The 26,827-nt window shown below is 44.3% G+C and overlaps 1 protein-coding gene across 28 annotated transcripts in view; it reads left to right on the forward strand.

The window, feature by feature from the left end:
• The first annotated feature begins 735 nt into the window (after positions 1-735).
• CNIH3 (cornichon family AMPA receptor auxiliary protein 3) overlaps positions 736-26,827 on the forward strand; it is a 153,991-nt gene continuing 127,899 nt past the window's right edge. For 5 of the 28 annotated variants that reach the window (XM_061382351.1, XM_061382336.1, XM_061382332.1 and 2 more), the window contains exon 1: positions 739-1,224. Coding sequence is in view for 15 of the 28 variants with exons in the window: in XM_061382343.1 (XP_061238327.1) it covers positions 1,210-1,224; positions 1,698-1,862 (180 nt within the window). In the remaining 13 variants the exon portion in view is untranslated. The other 23 variants (XM_061382329.1, XM_061382358.1, XM_061382349.1 and 20 more) reach the window with 20 other exon arrangements.

The raw sequence follows: 26,827 nt of genomic DNA on the forward strand, positions 1-26,827 counted from the left end.
CTCTTCATCTGTTCATTCATACCCTTTAGAATCCTTTGTAGCAAACCGGTAATCTAGGAAGTTAACTGACTTCCTGGGTTCTGTGAGCCACTCTGCTAAGTCGCTTCAGTTGTGTCTGACTCTGTGTGACCCCATAGACGGCAGCCCACCAGGCTCCCCGGTCCCTGGGATTCTCCAGGCAAGAACACTGGAGTGGGTTGCCATTTCCTTCTCCAATGCAGGAAAGTGAAAAGTGAAAGTGAAGTCGATCAGTCGTGTCCTACTCAGTCGTGTCTGACTCCTAGCGACCCCATAGACTGCAGCCTACCAGGCTCCTCCAGCCATGGGATTTTCCAGGCAAGAATACTGGAGTGGGGTGCCATTGCCTTCTCTCTAGACAATTAATTGAACCCAAGGAGAGGGTCATGGGAACCTCCGATTTATAGCCTATTGATCAGAAGCACAGGTAACAATTTAGACTTGCATCTAGACTTCCCCATCTGAAATGGGGAAGGCTTGTGGGACTGAGCCTTCAACATGTGGAATCTGACACTATCTTCAGGTAAATAGTGTCAGAATTGACTTGAATTATAGGACACCCAGCTAGTGTCTGCAGAAGAATGAAATGAAGGCTTAAAACTCATAACGATCATCTTAACAGCTGCAGAAAAAGCATTTGGCAGTATTCTGCAGAACTGCTTAATATGTGGAAATCCTCCCACCCTCCCTATCCCTGACCTTGCATTTGGTGATCAGAAGCGGCAGTAGCATTCAGAGTATAGTGTACAATGTATATGAAAACAGTAGGCAGAGAGGGAAGTTTACATGGGAATGATCTGGTTCTCCCAAGTGGGCTCAAGATCTGGACCTCAAACCTCTAAAGGGAATTGAGTAATTACCAGGTGATATGGGGACTCTGGGAACATTAGAGCAAATACTCTGTCTGCTTCCCTGGGAGACTGCAAATCTCTTAGGAGCCCTGTATCTGATAACTGGTGTTTTTATAAGAAGAGAAAACAGAGAAAAACACAGGGAAGAAGGCCATGTGAAGGTCAAGGCAGAGATTGGAGTGTTGCTGCTGAAAGCCAAGGGACACTGAGATCTACTAGAAACTGGAAGGGGCATGGAAGACTCCTCCTGCAGGGACTTCGAAGGGCCATGGCCTTGATTCCAGATTTCTGGCAGTCCTAGAAAATGACTACCATGTAGAGCTGTGGAGCAGTGTGGCTTATGAGAGCAACCAAGGTGAGTGGCTTATGAGACTTGGCATTTACATGGGCCTGAGTGAGAATATAGACAGGCTGAAGGAGCCAAAGATAGAGAAGAGTCAGGGATGGGATAAAGGAGGCCGGAGAGGAGGGCCAGATACCCAGGACTTCAGCCCTAGCAGGGAGCACTGCAACCCAGAGCACTAAGAGAGGTCAGTCACAGCAGTGGACACTGGGGTAAGAAATAAGTGTCCAGAGGAGACCAGAAAGACCTCAGTAGAGGACACCAACAGGTTAGGAAGTTTCCTGCTGCACCTGGTGCCATATTGAGAAGGAATTGGGTATGTGGCTAAACTAGAGCTCCTTTGGAAAGGGGAAGAGAACTGAAAGGGAATTTGAACTTGGAAAGTGAGTGAATCTTTACCTGAAAGTAATGTTTTTAACCTAGAAGAACCTGAGGGTTTTTTTTTTTTGTTGTTGTTGTTGTTATTTTTTGATTGCACTATGCAGCATGCACGATCTTCATTCCCCAACCAGGGACTGAACCCAAGCCCCCTGCAGCAGAAGCATGGAGTCTTAACCCTGGACGACCAGGGAAGCCCTGGGCCTGAGTTATCTCTTCCTGAAAAATTTAAGATTTGTGTATGTGTATTGTCACCGGGAATTGAGCGTAAGGTAAGACTACTTATAGAAAGTATATTTCTAGTTTCTGCATATTTGAGTTTTAGTGTGTAAATGTCAACTTCACTCCCACTCCACCATACACACCTACTTCACTGTGTTTTTCTCCCCGTGTTTGTTTCCTTCCCTGAACTGTGAACTCCTTGTAGGCAGAGGTGATGTGATAAATCTTTGAATACGTGTCCCCAAGACCTAATGGTACAATATGACACAAAATATGTCCTCAGGAAACATTTGTTGAATGAATGAAAAAATTCAAAATGATTAAATGATATTTAAAAAATTTTTTCCTCAATGTGTTTTTGTCAGTTTTAGTTTTTAATTATTTTTCTAGTTTTATGGAGATGTAATTGACATTGTATTAGTTCTAGATGTATACCATCACGATTTGATATTTGTATATGCTATGAAATGATCACCACAGTAAATCTAGTTAATATCAGTCAACCTCACATTGTTATTGGAGAAGGAAATGGCAACCCACTCCAGTATTCTTGCCTGGAGAATCCCACGGATGGAGGAGCTTGGTGGGCTACAGTCCATGGGGTCGCAAAGAGTCGGACACGACTGAGCAACTTCACTTTCACTTCACATTGTTATACATTTTTTTATTATGATGAAAACTTTTAACGTATATATTGGCAAATTTTGTATATGCAGTATTGTTAATTATAGTCACCATGCTGTACACTGCATCACCAGAACAGATTTGTCTTATGACTGTAAGCTTTAACCCCTGATCACCGTCACCCATTTTTTTTTTCAAGTTTTAATGAGTGTCTAGATTTTCTTAGAGCCTTTGCATTGGAACTGTGCACTGCAAGCGTAGAAGTCTGGGGATCAAGTTCATGGTCCAGGCAGAGCCAGAAGGATGGCAGTGGCTTTAGCTGTGATGTCTGAGTGTGAGATCCATTTACGATCTCTCCACGCTCAAGAGTCATGGCTCTATGGCAACGTGTCCTATACCTGTGAATAAATCAGGAATGGAGGAGAGGAAGTTTTCTAAAACAGCACAGTTTCTGGTAATATCTTTGCTGCTACTTAAGAAGTATTTAAAACTTCCACAAGTGCAAATTAATGCAGATGTAAACAACCGTACAGACAACCAGGAATTTGACAAGCAGAGGTGTCTGCCAACATGTCCTGAGTAATTAACTAGATTTTTACACTTTCTTTATTTTGCTGGCAGCACGAGGCAACACTTACTTATTTCTTAGCTCTGACTCGATGCTGCTGATTCTGAGTGTTGAAAGATTTTGAATTTTATTGGCCAGATTCTCAGGTTGTGGAACTTACTGTGAGAGTAAAGGCTGATTCTAGAAACTTCTGTTCTCGATTCTGAAGCTGGTTTAGCATTAAGCCCTGGGCCAAGCCACTTCTTAGCTTCTTCCTGATCCTTTTTTTTTTTGCGTGGTGGGGAGGGGGGGCATTTTACATGGGATCATTCTGTGTATCAGTTTTCCAAATCTCTGTGAGAATTGATTAAAAAGGCTGAGCTCTGGTGATGAAAGTGGCTGAGTGAGCACAATCATTGCTGTTCAGAAACCTTGAAAATGCCCAAACTTCCTTTTCTGAGTTTGGATCTGCTTTTGCCTCACCTTTGCCTGGACATTAGAACAATGGAATAATTCTCAGGGACGGAAACTCAGTGCATTGCTCTTCACAGGCTCTGCCACAGAGGGTCACTGAATTCCTAGCATCTCTGTGCTCACATCTTGTTCAGGGGCACTTTGAAGGTATAACAGATCTCGTTATTATAAGTCTACATTCTGAATCAAAATAACGGTTTAGTCTCCTTAGAGGAGATGGGGTTAAATGAAAACGAGTTATATACCTTTCAATGTGCAGGCAAAAGTGATTTTTGTCCCATAAACTGCAAGCTGCCCCCCTTTCGAAGCTGACTCTTGGAGGGTTTGGCCAGGATTGCTTTTTGGATTTTTTTTTTTTTTTTTGCCAACAGTTGGACACATATCTCTGATGGCTGCTCTATAGCTTAAAGTGATATTCTACCCCAAACTCAAGTTACCTCAGGGAGGAGAGAAGATTTTTAACCCAGAATACACACACAGCTGCCCAGCCCCAGGGAAGGACTCCTTGGCCTGCGTTAGAGAGCTGCTGAGGCCAGCGCAGCAGGTAGGGATTAAAAGCGGTCAACACACAGTTTGGGAAAAAGAAACTAGAGACAGAATTAAAGTTTTAAAGATGGGAACAGGCAACTCAAGACCTCTTGGATCAAGAGCCCTGTTCCTCGGGGCCACATGACTTTTACTTAGTGTCTTGGCATGCAGAAAGTGCATCTGCTGTGCTATGATAAAATCAGCCTCCTGTGTCCCTGGTCATGTCTCCCATTTTATTGGTTACTTTGAACTATCTTTGTTATTTTCTTGTTCAAGGGGTATCACCCAGTTAGAGGTCATAGACCCGCATATGCTTTGGGAAAACATCTTGGTGTGTGCACAAGCAGCTTTCTGAACTTGCGCTGATCCGGCATTCCAAGGTCCACACTGTTTTTCCTTAGCTTAGCAGGGCACAATGACCCCAACTAATCAACCCGATGTACTTTTGTTTAGATTATACTGTATTGGTGTATTTTGCTTTTATTCTTTTCCCATGGTGTGTTTTTTCACGGCTTAGCCAAAGCAACAGGTGGCTGATTATTAACCCCTGCAGGGAGCTCCATGGGGTATTTCTTTGAGTCTCTTCCCATCTCACCTCCACACCTCAGTGTGGCACGGGGGTGGACAGGAGTTGAGGAGTGGTTTCAGGCAACTCCAAATGGAGGCTTGCCAGTGGAATCTTATTCTTTTGCTTGGAGGTTTGAGAATTACCAGTATATCAGCATATTTGCTTTTAAATGCCAACACAGTACTTGGCAGATGGTAGACCATGAATAAATGTTTGTTAAACAAATGGGAAAATAATGAAAGCCTAAATACTACAATTAGCCATTTGAAAGATTTTGAGGTTACCTGTTCTTTGGGGTTGTTTTACCTCTATAACTTCCTCCCCTCTCCAGGTAACTGCTTCCATCTTTTAAACAATTAAAAAAAAAATTTATCTTTTGGCTGCACCAAATGGCATATAGGATCTTAGTTTCCTGACTAGGGATTGAACCTGTTGCCCACTGCATTGGAAGTGCAAAGTCTTAACCACTGGACCATCAGGGGAGTCCTGTCCATTTTAATCTTCAACGTGAGGGTGTACTTATGCCACAGAGTCCTCCTTTCCATGGCTTTGGCTCTTCCCTTCCATCTCTCCTCACAGGTGGTAGGTACTGGCTGAATTTGTGATGGCAGTTTTCAGAGCCTCTGGGGACTTCTGAGGCTTCATTTATGCCTTACATTTCCCCGTAACATTTACAGGGGTCTTGTGCAGAAACAGCACCTCTTCTAGAGTTGTTTGTACAGAAACATGACATGGGAGGCACTTGGAAAAGGTAGACTCTAACTTCTCTTGAACTTGTTTTTATTTAATCCAGCTTGACACTCAAGGCCACCAAACCTACTTTTCTAATTAGGCTTCCCCCCTAAATCCTCTATTAATAAACTCACAGCCAAGCTAATCTGCTCAGTGACTAATGAAATAGCACACAGGTTGGCATCCTCCACTCCATCACCTCCATAAATCCCGCTTCCCTGGTCTTCCAGGTGTGGCTAAAGGATCAACTCTCCACCTTGCTTCCCCTCTCTCCCAGCCACTGCCCTCTCTGAGCTGTGAAGTCATTTAGGACCTGCACTAATCTGAGGCAGTTAGTCCAGGCCTTTTTTTGAAGTGCAAGGTTTGAAAACCAGCTCTGTGCTCAGGTTGCCTGGGTTTGAATCCCAGCTCTTCCACTTACTAGCTGCGTGTTGTTAGTAAAGTTACTTAACTTCTCTGTACCTCTGGGCCTTCCAGATGGCATATGGGAGGAGATTGGTCTCACTGGGGCAGATGGGTTTCTTCGAGGCCTGTTCCAGAGGATCAGCAGAGACCATAGGCTAATCAGGTCTAACTGTCTTGGCATCTGCTCCCTGCCCTGCACACCAGGACATGAAGGTTGGCACAGTCCCAGCTGGAGCCCTTCTGTTTGTGAGGCTCCCTGGCCCTGAACTGTACAACAGCCCATTTTCACTCTCAGAGGCTGAGCTGCCTCTGAGAGATAGAGTTTCCTCAATCTCTATCCATGAGGTCCACATCCCTCGGCCTCTACCTCTGAGGCTTAGTGAGTGGGCTTTAGAGTCAGAGCTGGACATGGATCCTAGCAGACCCTGCTGTCTGCTGTGTGACCTTAGGTAAGGGCCTGACCTCTGTGAGGCTCAGTTTTCTCATTGATAACATGGAGATGATAAATACCCACATCACAGAGTGTGGGAATGAGAGGAGAGAGTGCATGGCAAGTACTTGCTCAGGATCTGGCACCCCTCTTTTTTGAATTTCCTTCCCTTTTAGTCACCACAGAGCACTGAGCTCCCTGTACTATACAGTAGGTTCTCATTAGTTATCTATTTTGTGCATCAGTTCAGTTCAGTTCAGTTCAGTCACTCAGTTGTGACCCCATGAATTGCAGCACGCCAGGCCTCCCTGTCCATCACCAACTCCCAGAGTTCACTCAGACTCACGTCCATCGAGTCGGTGATGCCATCCAGCCATCTCATCCTCTGTCGTCCCCTTCTCCTCCTGCCCCCAGTCCCTCCCAGCATCAGAGTCTTTTCCAATGTGTCAACTCTTTGCATAAGGTGGCCAAAGTCCTGGAGTTTCAGCTTTAGCATCATTCCTTCCAAAGAACACCCAGGACTGGTGTATATATGTCAATCCCCATCTCCCAATTCATCCCAGCATTGATTATTAATAACCACTATTTATCAATACATTCACAGAATATCAGATATCAGAATATTTTCAAAGAATATCAGTACTTTCACAGAACACATAAACAGTTGCTATTGTTACCTGGTGGGGTCATTGTCACATGTGGTGCTCATTCAGATGACACTTCAAGGACTTGTTTTGTCCAAAAGTGAAAGAACTTCATTCCAAGTATGTGCATGACGGTGTGTGCATGTATGTTTACAAACACTCTGATCTTTGTAATGGTTTCAGATATCCTTTATAAGAATCAACAAAATGGAATAAGTGACTCACAGCTTTAATCAATAAAAATGAAAGTGTCAGTAGAGCACAGAGGTGTGGAAAGTTTCAAGGAGAAGAGACGGGACTCTCAGAGCACATTGAAGAAAGGAAATCATGACAGTGATATTCAGACTTCATAAAATTAGGTCTAACATTAATCTTGTGAGTTACAGACTCATTAGCTGTGGGGCTAAACTTAGTAGCCTCAGATTTTCTGCAGAACGCCTGAAATTGTTATTAAAGACAGCACACCCGCTCACAGCAGGTGGGAAGCATGGGAAGATATTTCACATCTGATGGAAACACTCAGGCCCTCAAATCTATCTGAATTAGCAAATGGAAAAACAGGAATGGCAACACATAGTTTCCATGTTAGTAGTAACGCTGGCCCTGTCTGGAGGCATCCACTTTTGTGCTTTACGAGGATAAAGGCAGACTCCAGCATGTACCATTAACCGCCTCCTGAAATCCCTTCAGTTTCTGAGTAAGACAATTTCCCCCGACACCACAGCTGCCTCTTAAGCAGTATTGTTAAAATAGATGTTGTATCTCCAGGTGTGAAAGGAGCCAGGGCCAAGAACAGAATGGGGTGTTTCTGACAAAGGCTCATTGTTTGCAATCTGTTTACAGTGCCTGTTTAACAGAGCTAATAATAGCAAAATCACAATTTCCACAGAAGGCCGCGTTGGCAGGAAGATGACATTTCGGTGAGTTCAGAACATGAGCTGGAAGCTGCTTCCCATTCCTCTCCCTCCCTAACCCAAGGACTCTCTGGAACCAGTTGTGTAGTTTCCCAGTCCCCCTGGTCCTCCCTGGTCCCCCTCTGTCCTTCTCCCCACCATTTTGGTGAAAATGTGGCTTCTGTGAAAGGCTGGCTCCTGTCTGCACAGGCGAAGCTGGCTTATACCTGGCGTTCTTGTCAGAATTGAAACACATCTGCAGGGCGTGATGAGATAAATTAATTTGCCTAAAGTTACATAGCTTCAAAGTGGAAATTGAAGCTCAAAGCTTCCTGGCTAGTTTGTTGTCTGATTCAATTCAGTGAAAAATACTCCTGTTGAACATGTTCTATGTCCGAAGCCTCGTGCTAGGTGTCTCTATAAGTATTTGCAGTTCTCTGTTAGGGTTCTTATCAAAGTCATAGATGGCTCTGTTCGTCTCTGTTAGATTCTTACGGGCATGGATTGTGCAATGTTTTGGGGGACAATTGGACTGGTAAGTGCTCTTAGGTAAATAAGTAGGAAATAGACTCGATCCATCTGCATGTCATCAGTGGGCAGACTTAAGTCAACTACTCGACTCGTGACAGTGGTACTTGCATCAGTCCATCCACCCATCTATCCATCCACACACATACACATCCCTTTCTTGAATCCTTACTAGACATCTATTATACGCCAGACACTGGGAAGGATAATGGTGATTCAAAGAAGAAAGTCTGTGAATCTTTGACATAGAGAAAATCTTTATGGCAAAGATGTCCCAGTTTATAGAGGGAGATAGATATTCAACATGTAAAGAGTTGAATTAAACAATATATATACATATACATATATATATATATATATATATATAAATATAACTCATACATATGTGTTAGTCACTCAGTTGTGTCCAACTCTTTGTGACACCATGGACTGTAGCCCACGAGGCTCCTGTATCCATGGACTTTTCTGGGCAAGAATACTGGAGTAGTTTGCCATTCCCTTCTGCAGGGGATCTTCCTGACCCTGGATCAAACCCAGGTCTCTTGCATTGCAGGCGATTCTTTACCACTGAGCCACCAGAGAAGCCCCTAAAACTCATACATATATATAACTCATATATATTATTATATAACAATATATATGTAACTCAATCCCTTTGCTGTACAGCAGAAACTAATGTGACATTGTCAATAAATTATACTTCAATAAAATAAAATTTTAAAAATTGAATTATAAGACAGTGTGGTTCAGTTCAGTTCAGCTCAGTTGCTCAGTCATGTCTGACTGTTTGTGACCCCCATGGACTGCAGCATGCCAGGCTTCCCTGCTCATCACCAACTTCCAGAGTTTACTCAAACTCATGTCCATTGAGTCAGTGATGCCATCCATCCATCTCATCCTCTGTCATCCCCTTCTCCTCCTGCCTTCAATCTTTCCCAGCATCAGGGTCTTTTCAAATGAGTCAGTTCTTCACATCAGGTGGCCAAAGTATTGGAGTTTCAGCTTCAGCATCAGTCCTTCCAATGAATATTCGGCACTGATTTCCTTTAGGATGGACTAGTTGGATCTCCTTGCTGTCCAAGGGACTCTCAAGCATCTTCTCTAACACCATGGTTCAAAAGCATCAATTCTTATGCATTCAGCTTTCTTTATAGTCCAACTCTCACATTCATACACGACTACTGGAAAAACCATAGCTTTGACTAGATGGACCTTTGTTGGCAAAGTAATGTCTCTGCTTTTTAATATGCTGTCAAGGTTGGTCATAACTTTTCTTCCAAGGAGCAAGCATCTTTTAATTTCATGGCTGCAGTCACCATCTGCAGTGATTTTGGAGCCCAATAAAGTCTATCACTGTTTCCATTATTTTTCCATCTATTTGCCATGAAGTGATGGAACCAGATGCCATGATCTTAGTTTTCTGAATGTTGAGTTTTAAGCCTACGTTTTCATTCTCCTCTTTCACTTTCATCAAGAGGCTATTTAGTTCTTCTTTGCTTTCTGCCATAAGTGTGGTTTCATCTGCATATCTGTGGTTATTAATATTTCTCCCAGCAATCTTGATTCCAGCTTGTGCTTCATCCAGCCAAGCATTTTGCATGATGTATGCTGCATAGAAGTTAAAAAAGCAGGGTGACAATATACAGCCTTGACGTACTCCTTTCCCAATTTGGAACCAGTCTGTTGTTCCATGTCCAGTTCTAACTGTTGCTTCTTGAACTGCATACAGATTTCTCAGGAGGCGGGTTAGGTGGTCTGGTATTCCCATCTCTTGAAGAATTTTCCAGTTTGTTGTGATCCACACAGTCAAAGGCTTTGGCATAGTCAATAAAGCAGAAGTAGATGTTTTTCTGGAACCCTCTTGCTTTTTCTATGATCCAACAGATGTTGACAATTTCATCTCTGGTTCCTCTGCCTTTTCTAAAACCAGCTTGAACATCTGGAAGTTCAAGGTTCATGTACTGTTGAAGCCTGACTTAGAGAATTTTGAGCATCACTTTGCTAGCGTGTGAGATGAGTGCAATTGTGCTGTAGTTTGAACATTCTTTGGCATTGTCTTTCTTTGGGATTGGAATGAAAACTGACCTTTTCCAGTCCTGTGGCCACTGCTGAGTTTTCCAAATTGTACTTATATGAAGTATCTAGACTAATCAGATTCATAGAGACAGAAAGTAGAATGGTGGTTGTCAGGGCTGGGGCAGGGAGAATGGGGTCTTACTGTTCACTGGGGGTGGAGTTTCAGTGTGGGAAGTTAAAACAATTTCTGGAGATGAATAGTGGTGATGGTTGTATACAATGTGAATGTACTCAGTATCACAGAACCAAATGCTGAAAGATGGTTAAAGTGGTGGATCTTATATATGTTTTAAAAACAACAACATCCTTTACACAAACAGGGTGGTAAGTATTCTGATGTCTGAGGACAACTGACCCCTGGAGCCCAAGCCTGGCCCAGACCTCAGAGCCTTTGTGTCTCTGCTTGTGGAATGGGGCTTGGGTGGCTGTGGGAATCAGAGCAAATGCAGGTATAAGATCTGGAGGTGTATCTTACCTAAGCTATAAGGGAGTTTGCTTCATTACACACTTCTTTCTAGAAGCCATGAGTTCTATCTACAGTGGACACCAAATTAAAAAGGCCACTTAGTGGATAAAGGGACATTTGCAATGGTCTATCACTACAAAACAAACAACCCCCAAACTTAGTTACTTAAAACAATAACCACTCTTTCTTTGCTCATGGCTCAGCCCTGGGCTAGGCTCAGCTGGGTGTTGTCTCTGCTGTATGTGGTGCTGGATGCAGTTAACCCATAGGTCTGGGGTTGGAAGAGTCAAGTTGGCCTCCCCAAAAGTATGGGGAGAAGTGGGGACTGGCTAGGCCTCTCTGTTATCATGAAATAATATACTTAATAATTCAGATTGATTTTTTATTACTTTCAATCCATGGAGCTTTGCAAACATCATTTGGCAGAATGACAGCATTTAATAAATAGAAACAACTTAAAAATTCATTACACTGCTGACTCTTGTCATCCCTCACTTTACATAATTTACCTAGATGTTTGAACAGCCTTCTTAGAATTTATAATTTGTTTTGTTTCAAGTGGTATATGATATTTCTTTGTTTCTCTAAAGCTTCCTTTATTTATCCTTATAGGCTTTATTACTTTTATTAATTATAGAATTAAATCGATTTAACAGAAACACATTTCTTATAAAGTCATGGAAAGTGTGACTATCACTATTAGAATATGGTTTATTAAGGCTAATTCTCTAATTTTTTTCTACATGTTTACTTTCCTTTTACAAGATACATCAAATGAATATAAAAATTTTAAATTCTGTGGGGGTGGGATCAAGATGGCAGAGTAGAAAGATCCTAAGCTTGTCTCCTCCCATGGACCCAGCAAAACTACAACTACATATAGAAGAGTTTTCCAACACAATGTTCCAAAGTCTGAGATGCAGCAAAAGCAGTTCTAAGATGTAAGGTTATAGTGGTACAGGTCGAACTTAGGAAACAAACAAAAAATCTCAAGAAAATTATCCCTATACCTAAAGGAACTAGAAAAAGGTAATCAAACAAAGCCCACAGTTAGTAGAAAGAAGGAAATAATAAAGATCAGAACGGAAAAAAATGAAATAGAGATTAGGTGGTCAAGAAGTACAAACTTCCATTTATAAGATAAATAAGTACTAAGGATAAATCAGTACTAAGTACTTTACATCCTTCATTACATCATCCAGGGGAAATTGAATACAATGACTTAGTGTCAAATTAAAAACATTTAGAAATATTTCTAAAAGTTTGACTGAAATAGGGACTTTCCCCTAACCTACAGGCACTAGTACTGTCTGAACAAAATGTTTCCATGAAACTATGTCTTATTGACACTGTTTTTCTTAAACATCGGCAATAAAGTTTGGTTATTATTTTAAATATTATTCTAACTCCACAAGATCAACAAAATTTAAAATTTCTTGTTTTAAAATAAATTTTGATATGCTTTTATATGAAACAGTTGAAGGTTCATAGAAAGTGCATGTTTTACTTTTTTGATTTATAACTTTTAAAATAAGCTGTTTTCTCATTTCAGTCGGTATATGTTTTCCAATAAGTGGGAACATAAATCTAGAATGTAATGTATTCTTATATAGATACTGTTCTTTTTAAAATGACTGTTGAATATTTCATGCTGGGAAATGCTTGATTATGCTCAAGCACATGCTGGCTAGTGTTAATCTTTTTTTAAAATATGTATATTTATGTGTTTACTTGGCTGCGTCCTGTGGGATCTTTCGTTGCCTCACAGACTCTAGTTGTGGCACACAGGCTCCAGAGTGTGGAGGCTCAGAAGTTGCAGCGTGCAGGTTTAGCTCCTCCGTGGCATGTGGGATCTTAGTTTCCTGACCAGGGATTAGACCCCTATCCCCTGCACTGCAAGGCAGATTCTTAACCACTGGACCACCAGGGAAGTCCCTAGTTAATCTTTTAAAAGGTACTTCCTGAATATTTTAAATCATTTAATCAATATTTTAATTTTGAAGATACTGTTCTTTCAAATATGTTATAGCGTGAAACTGATCTTTTGATTATTTCATTGATAATTACAATTCTTTTTATTGAACCTCAAGCTTTGGCAAAATGTGATTGCCACTCTTTTGAATATCTAAATCTTTTAACAGTCAACTCAGAGCACCATTTGCATCCTATATTTATTTTCCTAGCACTGATGAGACACTCATATTTTGAAACAATCTATTTTGCATTAAAGAAATAAAAAGTATTATGTGAACTTGTACCAATTCTTGCACAGTATAAAAATGTTCAGGTCATTTTGAAATCTACACAGTAGGTATTCTAGGCTACATTTCTTTATTAATATTGTTTATTCTTTGCAGACTCAGAAGATTGAGTTGTATGATATTTAAATGGAACATTAATGAATGTATCCATTCTTGGTCCTCTTTTTTGTTCTGAGAGTTTTAAAAGATATTTATTGATAAATTCTTGAGTTTATAAATATTGAAACACTACATTTACCACTTACACAAACATTACTATGCACAAATATGACTGAAGTAGCAACTAATTAGAATCTGTGGCAACCACATGATTCCAGTATAGTGATAAACAGGGATGTCACCTGCATGGTGTGCTTTGTGATAAATAAGCATCTGAGAGTCCTGTTTATCAGTGGTCCTTGTGACATCCTATGACAATTGACCCAAATGAATGAGTTTAATTTAAAATCTTTAATTATTTATTAATTTTACTGTTTGCTGCAGTAACTGTCATTGTACTTACCAACTGGAACAGAAATCTTTCAAGAGTATCACAATCACTACAGTTATACCAGTGAATATTGGCCGAATAAGTTGCAAAGTGGAAAGTAGAAGGTCTTTGAAGTCAAGTCAAGGGTTCTTCCTGATTTGGGAGAGATTCTGCGAGATGTCCCTGAGGAGAAAAGATGAGAGAGGAGAGAGAACGGCTTTGGCAGTAGCAAGAAGGAAGCAGGAAGCAATGTCCTGCAGACAGTGAAGAGGCAGAAGTGCGTGTTCTGGAGGAGAGGAGACCCACACAGTGCTCATGCCAGCAACTCATGGAAGCGGCGGGACCTTAGAGACATGGCAGTGTGGTGCCCAGGGAGGCTGGAAAAGCCAAGCAGAGGAGCTCCCAGACACACCACCTAGGAAGAACAGAAGGCCAGAGGTGAAAGAACCCATGACCAGTTCAGTTAGGATGTCTCAGCAGGAACCAGTTGGACTGATGACCAAAGCCCGGTGCTTTGATGCTACGTAAGCCCCGAAGAAGCTCTATCCAAACTCGTGGGGGAACCCCACTGAAGGCTGATGGTGAATTTCCTACTAGTCCTACAAGCTAGACAGGAAGTCCAATTGGATTTAAATTATTTTAAGGAAAACGAAGAAGTGATTCATCTACCAGTCACGAGTCTACAATTGATAGCCAGCTTCTCCACATGTGTGAATGTGTGCCAAGCAAATTAAGTAGACAAATTCCTAGGCTAGATAATGCTAACTTAGATTTTTGAGGGCATACAGAGCAGCAAACATTGGAAACCAGTGAACAAAGTCACCATGCTCAGCCCAGAACTGTTAATAGCAGGCATTCAACTTAAAAAAAAAAAAAAAGGATTGGTGAATAAACTATATGCAAGCAAAAGGTTATAATGCTTTGAGAGATGAGGGGTGAAGGGAAAATCTTTAGATCGCTGTTTGAACAAACCAGCTATAAAATACAATTTGGGGACAATTAGAAGCACATACAGCAAGACATTAACAGTTGTTGAATCCAGGTGATACATAGTTGAATATTCAAGCTTCTCTTTTCTTTGCTGTTCTATATGTTTGAAAATTTTGTAATTTGTTGTTGCTGTTGTTTAGTTGCTTAGTCGTGTCTGACTCTTGTGACCCCATGGACTGTAGCCCACCAGGCTCCTCTGTTCACGGGATTTCCCAGGCAAGAATACTAGAGTGGATAGCTATTTCCTTCCCCTGACCCAGGGATTGAACCCGAGTCTCCTGCATTGGCAGGCAGATTCTTTACCACTGAGCCAACAGGGAAACCCCAAATTATATAATAAAAGCCATTAAAAAATCCAAATTCTCAGGGCATTCCAATAACCAAATTCACCAAAGAGAGAGAAACAGAGTCTTGGTGAGGTGGATTAAGTGGGCATATCCTCTGTCTGGTAGGGATTTGAGGAGTATTTGCATAGTGGCTGGGGGAAAAGCTGGTGAGTGGGGTTTACAAAGGAGGATGGGCAAAGCTTTCTGGGATTCTGACAGTTTGGCTGGGAAGCAAAGGAGTAACTGGAGTAACCACACCAGCCCTGAAAGGTGCAGAGTTCATTTATGTGAAGCAGTGAGGACATGTCCTGTGCTGTGCTGAGTCACTCAGTTGTGTCCTACTCTGTGCGACCCCACGGACTGTAGTCCGCCAGGCTCCTCTGTCCATGGGATTCTCCAGGCAAGAATATGGGAGTGGGTTGCCATGCCTTCCCGTTGGGGATCTTTCTGACCCAGGGATTGAAACTGTGTCTCTTATATCTGCTGCACTGGCAGGCATACTCTTTACCACTGGTGCTACCTGGGAAGCCCCAGTAAAGAGATACTTTCAAAAAATTTTATTTGTTTGTCTGGGCTGGGTCTTGGTTGCGACCCAGGGGACCTTTGACCTTTATTGAGGGATATTTAGTTGTGGCATGTCGGATCTAATTCCCTGACGAGGGATTGAATCTGGACTCCCTGCCTTGGGAGCACCGAGTCTCAGTCACTGCACCACCAGGGAAGTCCCAGGATATACTCTTGAATTCTGTGCTAAATGAAGTCTGGTCAGATTTTCCTATGAGTGGAATGGGGTTGGTAATGGGATAGAAGGGGCTCACAGCCTACTTAACTGAGCTTCCCATGGATTCAAAGACATACTTCTTTAAACTTTGACTGCTTCTCTGACTGATGCTTATGGGTCAGGTGGAGAGGGAGGGTCAGGGGAGGAAGAAGCAGGGTAGGGCTGAGGGTTGGAAGAAGCTTCATGATGAACCAAGTCTTCAGTCATGTGGGGACATGTTATATGCCTTCACTCTTGAGAAACTGAAATGTTACTATTCATAAGAGAAGGAAGAAAACCAAAACTAACCTATATACATAAGCTTGGGAAGAGGTTAGGAGGCTAACCTAACCTGTATAAAGAGGTTCAAGGTCCATTGGAAGTCAAAGCTTCTGCCATCTTGGACCTAGTTGGTTCTAACCAGTTTATATCATATCCTCAAGGGCTATGTCATTCATTTATAGGATGTGTCCTGCCCACTTTCTTCTGTTTCAGGAGGCCCAGCTATGTTGTCAATGGTACTTGCTTCCTCTGTCTCTTTAGCTTTTCCATTCTTAATGAGATGATTTCCTTCTTATGATCATGAGACTGCTGGTGTATTTCTAGGCATCAGGTTTGCATTCCAGGCAAAAAGAAGTCTATATCTTAGAGGTTCAAGCTGCATCACAACGGTCACTCTTACCTGTACAGAGGCTGGGGAAAAAAAAAATCAAGTAATTGGCTTTTCAAATATCTACAGCAGCTGAAACAATATAGGTTGGCAGGATATTATGATTTATAAGAAATATATATATTTGGTCATTCAAATGTCCACTGTCCTGACTCACTGCTCCAAAAACCCTTAAAATATCCTGAGAGATAAGAGCAGTGTGAGCATCTTTTGTTATAATATTTGGTCTCTTGTCCTCAGTTCCTGAACTCACTTCAAAGCCAGAAAGGTGAAATGGTGTCTTGCTATCCATAACAAGCTCCTTTCTACAATAACTGGTTTATGTTAATGATGTGACTTTTGGAACACTCCTAAGAAAGGGGGCTAGTCGAGTGGGGAATCAACTATGATTAGTTTCTGACAGTGGGATTGGTCCTACTCCCTGATTTCTGGCAAGGGGAGAGGGGATGGAGGTTGAGTTTGTCAAAAATGGCCAAGAGCTTCCAGGTTGCTGAACCAGAACACATCACTGTGGGTGGTGCATCCCAAACTCCATGGTGACAGATGCTCTTAAGTTCGAAAGCCTTCCAGATCTTGTTCTATATATCTCTTGATCTGGCTGTTCATTCATATCCTTGAATATCCTTTGTAATAAACTGGTAATCTAGTAAGTAAACTGGATTCCTGAGTACTGTGAACTGCTCTAGCAAATTAATCAAATCCAAGGAAGGGATCATTGGAACCTCCAATCAGTTGGCAGAAGCAGAGGTGATCGTGTGATTGGCATCTGAACTGGAGACTGGCTTGTGAGACTGAGCCCTTAACTTGTGGAATCTGATGCTATTAAGATTTGAGTTGGATTGTAGGATGCCCAGGTGGTTTCTGAGGATTGCTTGGTCATATGGGAAGACCCCTCACATTGGAATTGGGTACAGAACACTTTAGTTGGTCACTCAACACCCATTCCTAATCACTTTATTCCTTGCCTTCCTGTACTGTGTCACATGCACATTTATTTTATTTTTTTAAAGACATTGGCTTGTGGAGGAGTTATGTACTACTTCAGCAATCAGCCTGGGAACTTTATGGGTCCTTAGGAATGCCCACAAGAGATGGGGACTAGATAGTTGTTGAATAACAGTAACTGCCTGGGATCTTATTTTCTGAAATTCTACCACTGTAGTCACCTTTACTAAGATACCACTTTATAACTGATAAAATGAGATACAGCACGGCTGAGGAATGGGCAAGAAAAATAGAGCCTGTGATATGGATGGATACTTGAAAGTCAGAGTGGTAGGATAATTAAATTTTCCTTTCATGTACAGGCTTCTGATTCTGGTAATGCTGGGTTAGATAATTCAGACCAATCTTTTTGCTGCTGCTGCTGCTAAGTCGCTTCGGTCATGTCCGACTCTGTGTGACCCCATAGACGGCAGCCCACCAGGCTTCCCCGTCCCTGGGATTCTCCACGCAAGAACGCTGGAGTGGGTTGCCATTTCCTTCTCCAATGCATGAAAGTGAAAAGTGAAAGTGAAGTCGCTCAGTCATGTCTGACTCCTAGCGACCTCGTGGACTGCAGCCTACAAGGTTCCTCCTTCCATGGGATTTTCCAGGCAAGAGTACTGGAGTGGTGTGCCATTGCCTTCTCCGGACCAATCTTCCTACTGAACACAATTTTAAAAGCTGAATGAAATATGTGTATATATATATATTTATATATTTTTAAAAGCACCAAACTCAACAAAGGAGTAAGGAATTACTGAGGCCAAGTTCTGAGTGGTCGGGAACCCAGAGAGGCCAGACTAGCACTTGGGCCAGTTTTCTCTAGAGACATTTGCTAACCTAGAGGAGGTGGCTAACAGGCTGGGTTGTGCTTTTAGTGCTTTCCAGGGTAGGGGCAAAAGTCAGATTCCAAGGACCACCATGGTTTAAAACTTGATAACCCACTTGCTTTGGCTTGGGATCTAAAGTGATTGCTCCACTTGAATAAGACTGAACCAGAAATAAAGACATCCTTCACGCAGATCATAGTTAGTAGGTTAGTCCACAAAATCTCAGTCTCTGAAACTGGATCCAGGTAATTTTAGAGTGCTCATTTCCCCCAGACACTTGGCAAAAGAAGTATAAAATTTTCCTTGGAGAAGGATAACATCATCTTAGAAACCTCAAATTTCCACAAAGAACATCTCAAAACAAAGTTTGACATACAATATAAAATTACTAGAGAGATGAGATGCTAGGATTCCATAAGAAGGAACCAGTAGAAACAAAAGATACTACATTAGCCTTACTACTACTACTACTACTACTACTACTACTACTACTACTAAGTCGCTTCAGTCGTGTTCGACTCTGTGCGACCCCATAGACGGCAGCCCATCAGGCTGCCCTGTCTCTGGGATTCTCCAGGCAAGAACACTGGAGTGGGTTGCCATTTCCTTCTCCAGATCAGCCTTAAGGGTCTTGAAATATTTGAATGATCAAATTTCCCTTTGAGATTGTTGTATTGTTCTGGTGTTACAAAAATTTATGAAGCATAATCACAACAATTAAAAGAAATAACTGATATAAAATAAACAGCAAAAAACAGAGCTAGAAAGAAATACACCACTTTTGTGTTAGTGGCGTCTGAGAGTGGCAAATAGCATTTGCTTCATTTTTTTCCATCTCTGTATTTTCAAATTTTCTTAAAGAAACTTTATACTCAGAGACATATTTAGGTGAAAGATAAAGTGGCAAAAAATATAACACAGGGCAGGGCTGAAGTCACAGGTGTGCAACTTCTACAGTTGCAGGGCTTGGGGGAGGGTGTCCTGTACTCAGACAGGCCTCAACCTTGGTTTAATAATCTGCTGTTCCTATGTTGAAAGTCTCTCTCTGTGCTGTGCTTAGTCTCTCAGTCGTGTCCGACTGTTTGGGACCCCATGGACCGCAGCCCGTCAGGCACCTCTATACATGGGGATTCTCCAGGCAAGAACACCGGAGTAGATTGCCATGCCCTCGTCCAGGGTTTTTTCCCAACCCAGGAATCGAATCCTGGTCTCCTGCATTGCACGCGGATTCTTTACCAGCTGAGCTACCAGGGAAGATCCCCATCCCCCATATATATTTAAATAAGAAGCCCCATATTTGCATTTTGCACTTGGCAGTGCAAAGTATGTAGACCCAGAGGCAATTAAATGTTGACCCTTAAGCAGATAAGAAGACCGAGATTTACAGAGGCTAGGAAGGGTGCAGTTAGAATGGGGTTTGACTGCAAAAGCACAAGCTTTTGACAGATCCACTAGACCAACGCCAATATACACCGAACCATTGCTGCCGCATCTCCAGCCCACAATAGTCCTCAAAGTCTAGCTTCCTCAATCCCAAGGTCAGACGGCGGGGGAGGGTGAAGGATGCGAAGGAAAGATGCTCACAGAGAATTTGCAGGGATGCGCTGCAAGCGCAACCTGAAGCATTATGAAATCCATAGCTGGGAAAATCCACTGGACAACCCTGGGGTCCAAAAGATTTTCCTGTCTCCCCAACCAACACCACATCAGCATCCTCAGCCCCTACAATGCCCACTCCAGAGTAACTGCGAGATCCGGGAGAAGCCGCAGCCTTTAGGTGCGAGGTACACACATACCCTTCCGCAGCTTCCCACCTCCTCCAGACGCACGTGTTTAAAGAGTCCCTGCTCCTCCCCACCCCGCCCCACCTCGGCACGGCCGTCCCGTCCCGCCCCGCCCCACCCGCGCTGCTGGCCTCAAGTTTCCTCGGAGAGGCCGGCGCGCACAAGTGAGGCAGCCTCGGCGACCGAGCGCCCAGCGGCGCTTGGCCGCCCACCTTTCCCCGGCCCCGTCGCCGCCGCAGTCTCCGCCCGCCGGGGAGGGCGTGCTCGGCGGAGCCGGAGCCGAGGGTGGGGCGCCAAGAGGGAGGGGACCCCGGCCGCGCAGCTTCAGTGCTCTTAGCGGCACAGGCAGCAGCAGCAGGTGGAGCGAGCTTCGCGGTGAGCAGCTCTTGGCCTGAGATCCACTCCAGCGGGCCTGCTGGGCTGGAGCCTGTGTGGCCGGGCTCCTGTGCCGCTTAGACACAGGAGACGCTAGAGTCCCACCCCTAGTTTCCGGGGAACTTGGATTACCAAGGTTGGTGGGCGCGGGGGCCGCCGGAGCCTGGCGCGCCTAGGAGCGCACGGCAGCTCTGGAAACCGCATCCGGGGCGCAGGGCCAAGGAAACCTCGCTCTTCTCGGCTACCTAAAGACCTGTTTCCCCGGGAAAGAGCCTCTGCTGGATCTGGGATTTGGGAGGAGCTCGGGGTCGCCCCCCTCCCCCGCCCCCTTCCCGGGCACCTCGCTGGACGCTCTCGGTTGGCGCCCAGGTGGCGCGGGAGGGTCCTGAGCGGCGCTCTCGGCTCTCCTGTGCCGCTCAGACGCGGGAAGCAGAGGGGGCTCTTCCCTGGGATTCCGTGGCTCGCGTGGTCCTCCGAGGAGTCCTCGCACCCCCGCGTCGTGTTGTCTCGAGAAGCTGGCTGGTTGGCACTAACTGCAGAAGTTCGCTATTGATTTGGTTTCTTCTTCGATTTGGGGACAGTTCCCGCCAACGACGCGCGACGCACCTGCCTTCGCGGAGGAGCTGGCGTCTCAGGTCGCCGGAGCCTGCGGGAATCCTGCCCCTATCCCAGCCCCGCACGGCTCTCCGCTGGCGTGCCTCCTTCCTAGCCACTGGCCTCGAGCGGAGGGTGCAGACCTGGCTCCTTGCTGTCCCCCGCCTTTTGAGGGAGTGCGGTCCTCCAGAGGGACTTCGGCCTCCTAGGCGCTGCTTGGTGTGTTGGTGTTGGGGTGCGCGCGGCCCCCCGCCGGCCGGCCATGGCCTTCACTTTCGCTGCTTTCTGCTACATGCTCTCGCTGGTGCTGTGCGCTGCCCTCATCTTCTTCGCCATCTGGCACGTGAGTAACCGGCAGCGGCTTCTAACTCTTTTCTTGCGCCCCTGGCCGCCTCTTTCCCCAGGTCCTCTGGAATGCCGCCTCACTTTCTCCACATCGCGAGTGTGGGCTGAGAGGCGGCCGGCCGCTGCGCACCCGCGGTTAGACCCTCTGCCGCCGCCTGGTTGTCCCGGGCGGGAGATGGTTCAGAGCATCCCGAGGCCGGCGCGCCTTCGGTGCCCTCCTACTGGCGGCAGGCGGAGGGACCGCCGGGCCGCGGGGCAGGGCATCCTCGCCAGGGCTTGGCCTTGTGTCTCAGGCCCCGGGATGAGCAACCTTCCCCCAACTTCCCGTGCCCCCTCCTCTCCTGCCCGCGGGGAGGCGAAGGAGAAGCGCCACCATGGGCCCGGCAGTTAGTCAAGTAACTATAACAACTAAACATTTAAAATGTCAGCATCTGTGGTGGGTTGCGTTTCCGCATAACTGGAGGCAAAGTGGAAACACGACGGGAGCGCCTTGTAAGAGGAGGTAGGGAGAGGCCGGGCCAGGAAGGGGAGTGGAGGGAAACCAGGTGATGCAGGTGGACAAAGAAGGGGGTGGGCCAGTGAGGATGAGAGAGAAAAGCGAGGACCAGGGAGGGAGACCGGAGAAAGACACGCATGAATGAGGCTGTGGAGGAAAGTCTCGCAGAGACAGGTGGAGGGGAGAGTTTCCTCCATCGCCCTCCTGGGGTCTGAGCCAGTCAACTCCTGAAAGGCTTTGCGATGGCACACCTCCTTTCCTTTTGGCGAGATCCCCGGCATCCCCAGTGGGCACACACTTGCCTGCTGCCCTTCCTGGGGCTGCATCAGGTTGAGGGCAGTCATAATGAGTCCCGACTCTGCAGGTGTGGCTTGGGAATAGGGGACAGAGTGCTTCTGAATAGAAGGAGGGAGAGAGAAGTGAGGAACGCTGGTTCTCTTACAGAGATGCACAACATGGGACATGGCTAGTTACTCTCAGAGCTTCCTTCTCGGAGGTTGTTTAAGCTCCCCGCCCTCACCATCAGAGACTTGTTGGGAAGAATAGCTAACGTCACACATTTTAGGAACACCCCGGTGCTGCCCAGCAAGTCAGGTGCCAGGGAAGGATGCTGAGATGAGTTCCTGGAGTCATGGTTCCCGTGAGCCTCAGAGAACATGCATCTGGTGGATTGAAGACCAGGAGAGAATTTCGTGGTGGGTGGGATGAAGATGTTTTGTACAAATGGTTTCCAGAGTGAGAGGATTTCTTTGAAAATAGAACTAAGTAGCTAGAGCAGCCTCTGTTACAAGGCTCTCTGACAGGGAGGAGCTGGAACCCCAGGAGGGGGAAGACTTCTGACTGTGTCATCCTAGGGAAGATGCTTAGGAAAGGCATCTCAAAAGTGAGAAAGTTGACCTGGATGATCTCCAAGCTTCCCCTTAGGTCTAAGAGGGTTTAAGTGTGTGCATCAGTTGACCTATTAATCTAGGGATGAGAGAGAAGAAATTCATACCTGGGAATTTCAGGGCTGATCAAAAAACCTGCGAGTGAGAAGTGATGGGATTTTGCACCATCTCTTCCTCTGTGGGGAAGGCTGGCTCTATCATACAGTGCAGAATGGAGCCTTGAAGTTGCTGGCACTCATTAAGGGAAAACAAAACTTAGGTTAAAAAGGGGTGCAGAACAGATCATGCTCAAACATGCAACAGACCTTTCCTAATGTGCTTTAAAGGAGCTTGCTGTACTTCTTGAGATCAAGGGAGTTGTTTGCATTCTAGAAGACTAACTACCCCTCTTTTTAAGAAATACTTCATTCGCTGTTTCTTTACATTTTTGCCTTGGCCAGGGGGTGGCAGGTACCAGAGAGCTTCATCAAACTTCATCAGGCTTAGAGAGCTTTGAATTAGCCCCTGAAGCAAAGCAGGTAACCAGAAAGAATAATTTTCTCTCACTCGGGAAGATAATAAATAATTCAGGAGTAGGTTAATTAAATGGATGGTCTCAGCAGCTGGTTGACTGATAGACATTTGACTCAAAACCGAGCATTATTGCAATCCCATGTTGGCCTCTACTCTTCTGGTTTCCAGTGCTCAGCCCCCTGTCGAGGGGTAGCTGGACGTGGTCAGGTTCAAAGTCTGGGTCAGGTCCAGACCGCCTTCCTGACCTGGCAAGATTCCAGTTTCTGATGATGAAAAGAGTTTGTGCTCTTTGAATTCAAATTACAGTAACAACTCCCAAGTCTCAGCCCCTTTTCCTTTCCTAGTCTTTTCTGTCACCCTCTCTGCAAAGAAAACAATCCAAAGCCACAACTGCATTGCTTTGGTTCCTGAACACTGAAAGGGGAAATCTGAGACACGTCTACACAATCTGTGTACCCATTGTGTGTGTGGGGCTGTTGGTTATATGGTGATGATTATTTCAACCAAAATTTAGTTAGCCTGTGTTATACTGTATTTTCTTTTTTTCCAGCGTCTTATGTTCCTTATACATTTCTTGATCTGACAAGCCATATTGATTGCTTACTACATATTGACATCCTAAATAATGACTTGGGCACTTAACAATTTACAGCAGTTAAAAGACCTGTCCCCCTGCCATGTCTGGGCTGAAGAAAAGAAGACGGTTCTTCTTACCTAATTGTACATACTTAGGGACAGTAAGAGTAGTTGCTGTTTGCTGAGTGTTTGTTGTAGGCCAGTCTTAGGGACTTACAGAGGACTCCTCAGGTGTATCTTCAATTGCTTACCTGTCTCCTCTTGCAGACAGGAAGTCTGGAAGCAAGGATGGATGTGGCCAGTCATAGCACAACTCAGTTTTTAAAAGTGACTCTAGGTATTTTTAAAAGAAAATTTTAAAGCCAGAATTTTTAAAGCTTTCAAGTTTTGCTTTTTACTTTGAAAATTTATCTGCATTTGTTTTCAAATGGAAAGATTTCACATTACTGATTAATTTATGCTATATGAGCCACCGTCTTTGAGTATATTTGTTACATTTAGAAGATGCAGAATAAAACTGAGGATTTTTTTGTCTGTGTGGCTTTGCATACCATCAGATACATGGTCCCTTATTGCCCAGGCAGCCTTTTTGTCCTTGCAACTGACATTTTACAGATGAAAAGACTATATGAAGAGGTTATGAAACTTGCCTAAGGTTGCACAGCTGGTATGCATTAGAGCATTAGAGTGTTTAGCAGAGTCTCAGGCTCTTATGCCCATGTCCCTTTTCTAACTCTCGTCACTGTCTTTGGATTGTTTAGCTTTGATAATAGTGAATAATATTCCTATCTAAAGAATTATCTTTTTATGTATAGATGAAGTATTTGGAGTTGGAATTTCTGATTAGAGTCACAACAACAGGAAGACGACACCAAACATACTGTATATCCTTTTTAAAAAGAGAAAATTCTTTTTCATTTTTTGAAAAAAAAATTTTTTTTCTGTTTATACAAGTTCATTGCCCCGAATTTTGAAAGGACAGGTACATAGTCATGGACCAAAATCACTGCTAATGTCATCATCCAGAAGAGGTTTGGATGTCTCTTCTTCCAAACATTGTGTGTGTGTATTTTTAAAAATGCAGTTGGGTGTTTAGAAGGTGAAAAAGTGTTCCAAAGGGTTTCAGATGCGAAGTGATGTCTGTTTCCAGCCAATATCAAATGAACAATGTTACTCGCAAGAGCCCTCTCAGCTCCAGCTTGGTTGAGCCTGTTTGCAGACTGTCTCATTTATATAAACACAGATGAAACCATTCTTTGAAAAGATCGAAGATTCATACCAGTTATTTCAGATTTTTAGTTAAAAAAAATGTTTTTTAAATATCTAGAGTCACTTTTAAAAACCGAGTTTTGCGGCATACAGCTAAAATTAATTTCCAATGATATTTCTTTGGATTCACAGCAGCATTTGCCATTGGAGAGTTTTAACAGGCCCCAACAGGATAACAAATAATGCTGACTGAGGGGCAGTTTTTCTAGGTGAAATATCTTTATGATTGAGCCTTCAGCCAGTTCCAGCCTGTGTCACAGGGAACTGAGCAGACCTCTCAGTTTCTCAGATTACCCATCTGGAAATGAAAATAATGGGTTTACGTGATATGGTTGGATGCCTGGGCCTGTCCCTTGAGGATCCTGCTTTGATCTGTCCAGATGGGGGTGCTGCTCTCTTCGCTCTGCCTTACTGGTCTCCACTGTCTGGAGTGTTTGAGGCATCCCCATCTCCTGCGGTATGTCACTCGTAGATGTGATGTTCGCACATCCTTCTTCCCCCACTCCCCTCCTCTCTCATCCCCCACCGTGTTCTTCCTCCACTGCCTCACAGCTAACAGGATGACGCTCCGTAAGAGCAGGGGACCCTTACTGCTTATCATGGTTTCTCTGGAGCCTGGAACAGTGCCTGCCATGTAGAAGGGGCTCAGTAAATCCTCATATAGCTTAATGATGAGGCTGGCAAATATTTTTAATTTGGTGTAGAAAGGCAAATAGAAGACTTTTTTTTTTTTTTTTAAACGTTTTGGCTGTGTGGGATCCTAGTTCTGGACCAGGGACCGAACCTGTGCCCCTAGTGACGAAAGTGTGAAGATTCAACCAGTGGACTGCCAGGGAAGTCCTGAAGACGTTCTTACATATACTAAAATACAGCCAAAATATAAACTATAAAACTCTAAAAAAGATCTCTAAACCGAGATTAAGCTCTTAGACTCTAATGGAGCCACCAGTGTTTCTGTGCACAGCGTCAGAGGCATTGAGAGCCTTAGAGAATCTTGGTTGGCACATGCCCTGCTACAGGGCACGGGATTGCAGACTGAGGCTGGGATCTCAGGAGAGCTCTCGGGACAGTGTCCACAGCAGTTTGGTGCTGGGGGCCTGCCGCATGGTAGTGTCTGCCTGCCTGCAGTTGGCCTCCGACTCTTCCCATCTCATGGCCCCAACTCCACAGGTAGACTCTGTTGCCTCCCAGAAACGTGCATTTTATTCCTCTTTCCACAAGGAAAGACTTCTACCCTCTTAGGTCTAAATTCTGCATATTTTTTCACTGTCTTGTTCAAATCTCACGTTGTCAACTCTACTCACTCCAGCCTACCATAGGCTTCTAAGAAAGCTCATGTAGCTCACTTTCTCATGTGTGTGTAGGACACTTTCACGTGTGTGTCCCGAACTCTCTAAGTACAGTAGGCACTGTTAGACGGGAGGGTCCTTATCTGTTCATGTCATGCATTCACAGAACTTAGGAGGATACGGTGACCACATGGGGATCATGTGGCTGGCAGTGGGTGGTCTTCAGATTGGCCATGAAAGGAGGAATGAAAATCACCTCTTTGGTAGCCTCGTTTGGCTCATTGACTCAAGAGTTCACCCTTTGAGATGTGGTACATATATATTATGGAATATTACTCAACCATAAAAAGGAACAAAGTCAGGTCATTTGCAGAAACATGGATGGACCTAGAGACTGTCATACAGAGTGAAGTAAGTCAAAAAGAGGAAAACGAATATTGTGTATTAACTCATATGTGGGAAAACGGTACAGATGAACCTATTTGCAGGGCAGGAATAGAGATGCAGATGTAGAGAATGGATGTGTGGACAGGGTGGGGGGTGGAGATGAATTGGGAGATTGGGATTGACATATATACACTACCACGTGTAAAATAGGTAGGTAGTGATAGCACAAGGAGCTTAGCACGGTCCTCTGTGGTGACCTAGGTGGATGGCAGGTGGGAGGGAGGTCCAGGAGGGA

This window comes from Bos javanicus, chromosome 16 (genome assembly GCF_032452875.1).
Source record: "Bos javanicus breed banteng chromosome 16, ARS-OSU_banteng_1.0, whole genome shotgun sequence".
Taxonomy (NCBI): domain Eukaryota; kingdom Metazoa; phylum Chordata; class Mammalia; order Artiodactyla; family Bovidae; genus Bos; species Bos javanicus.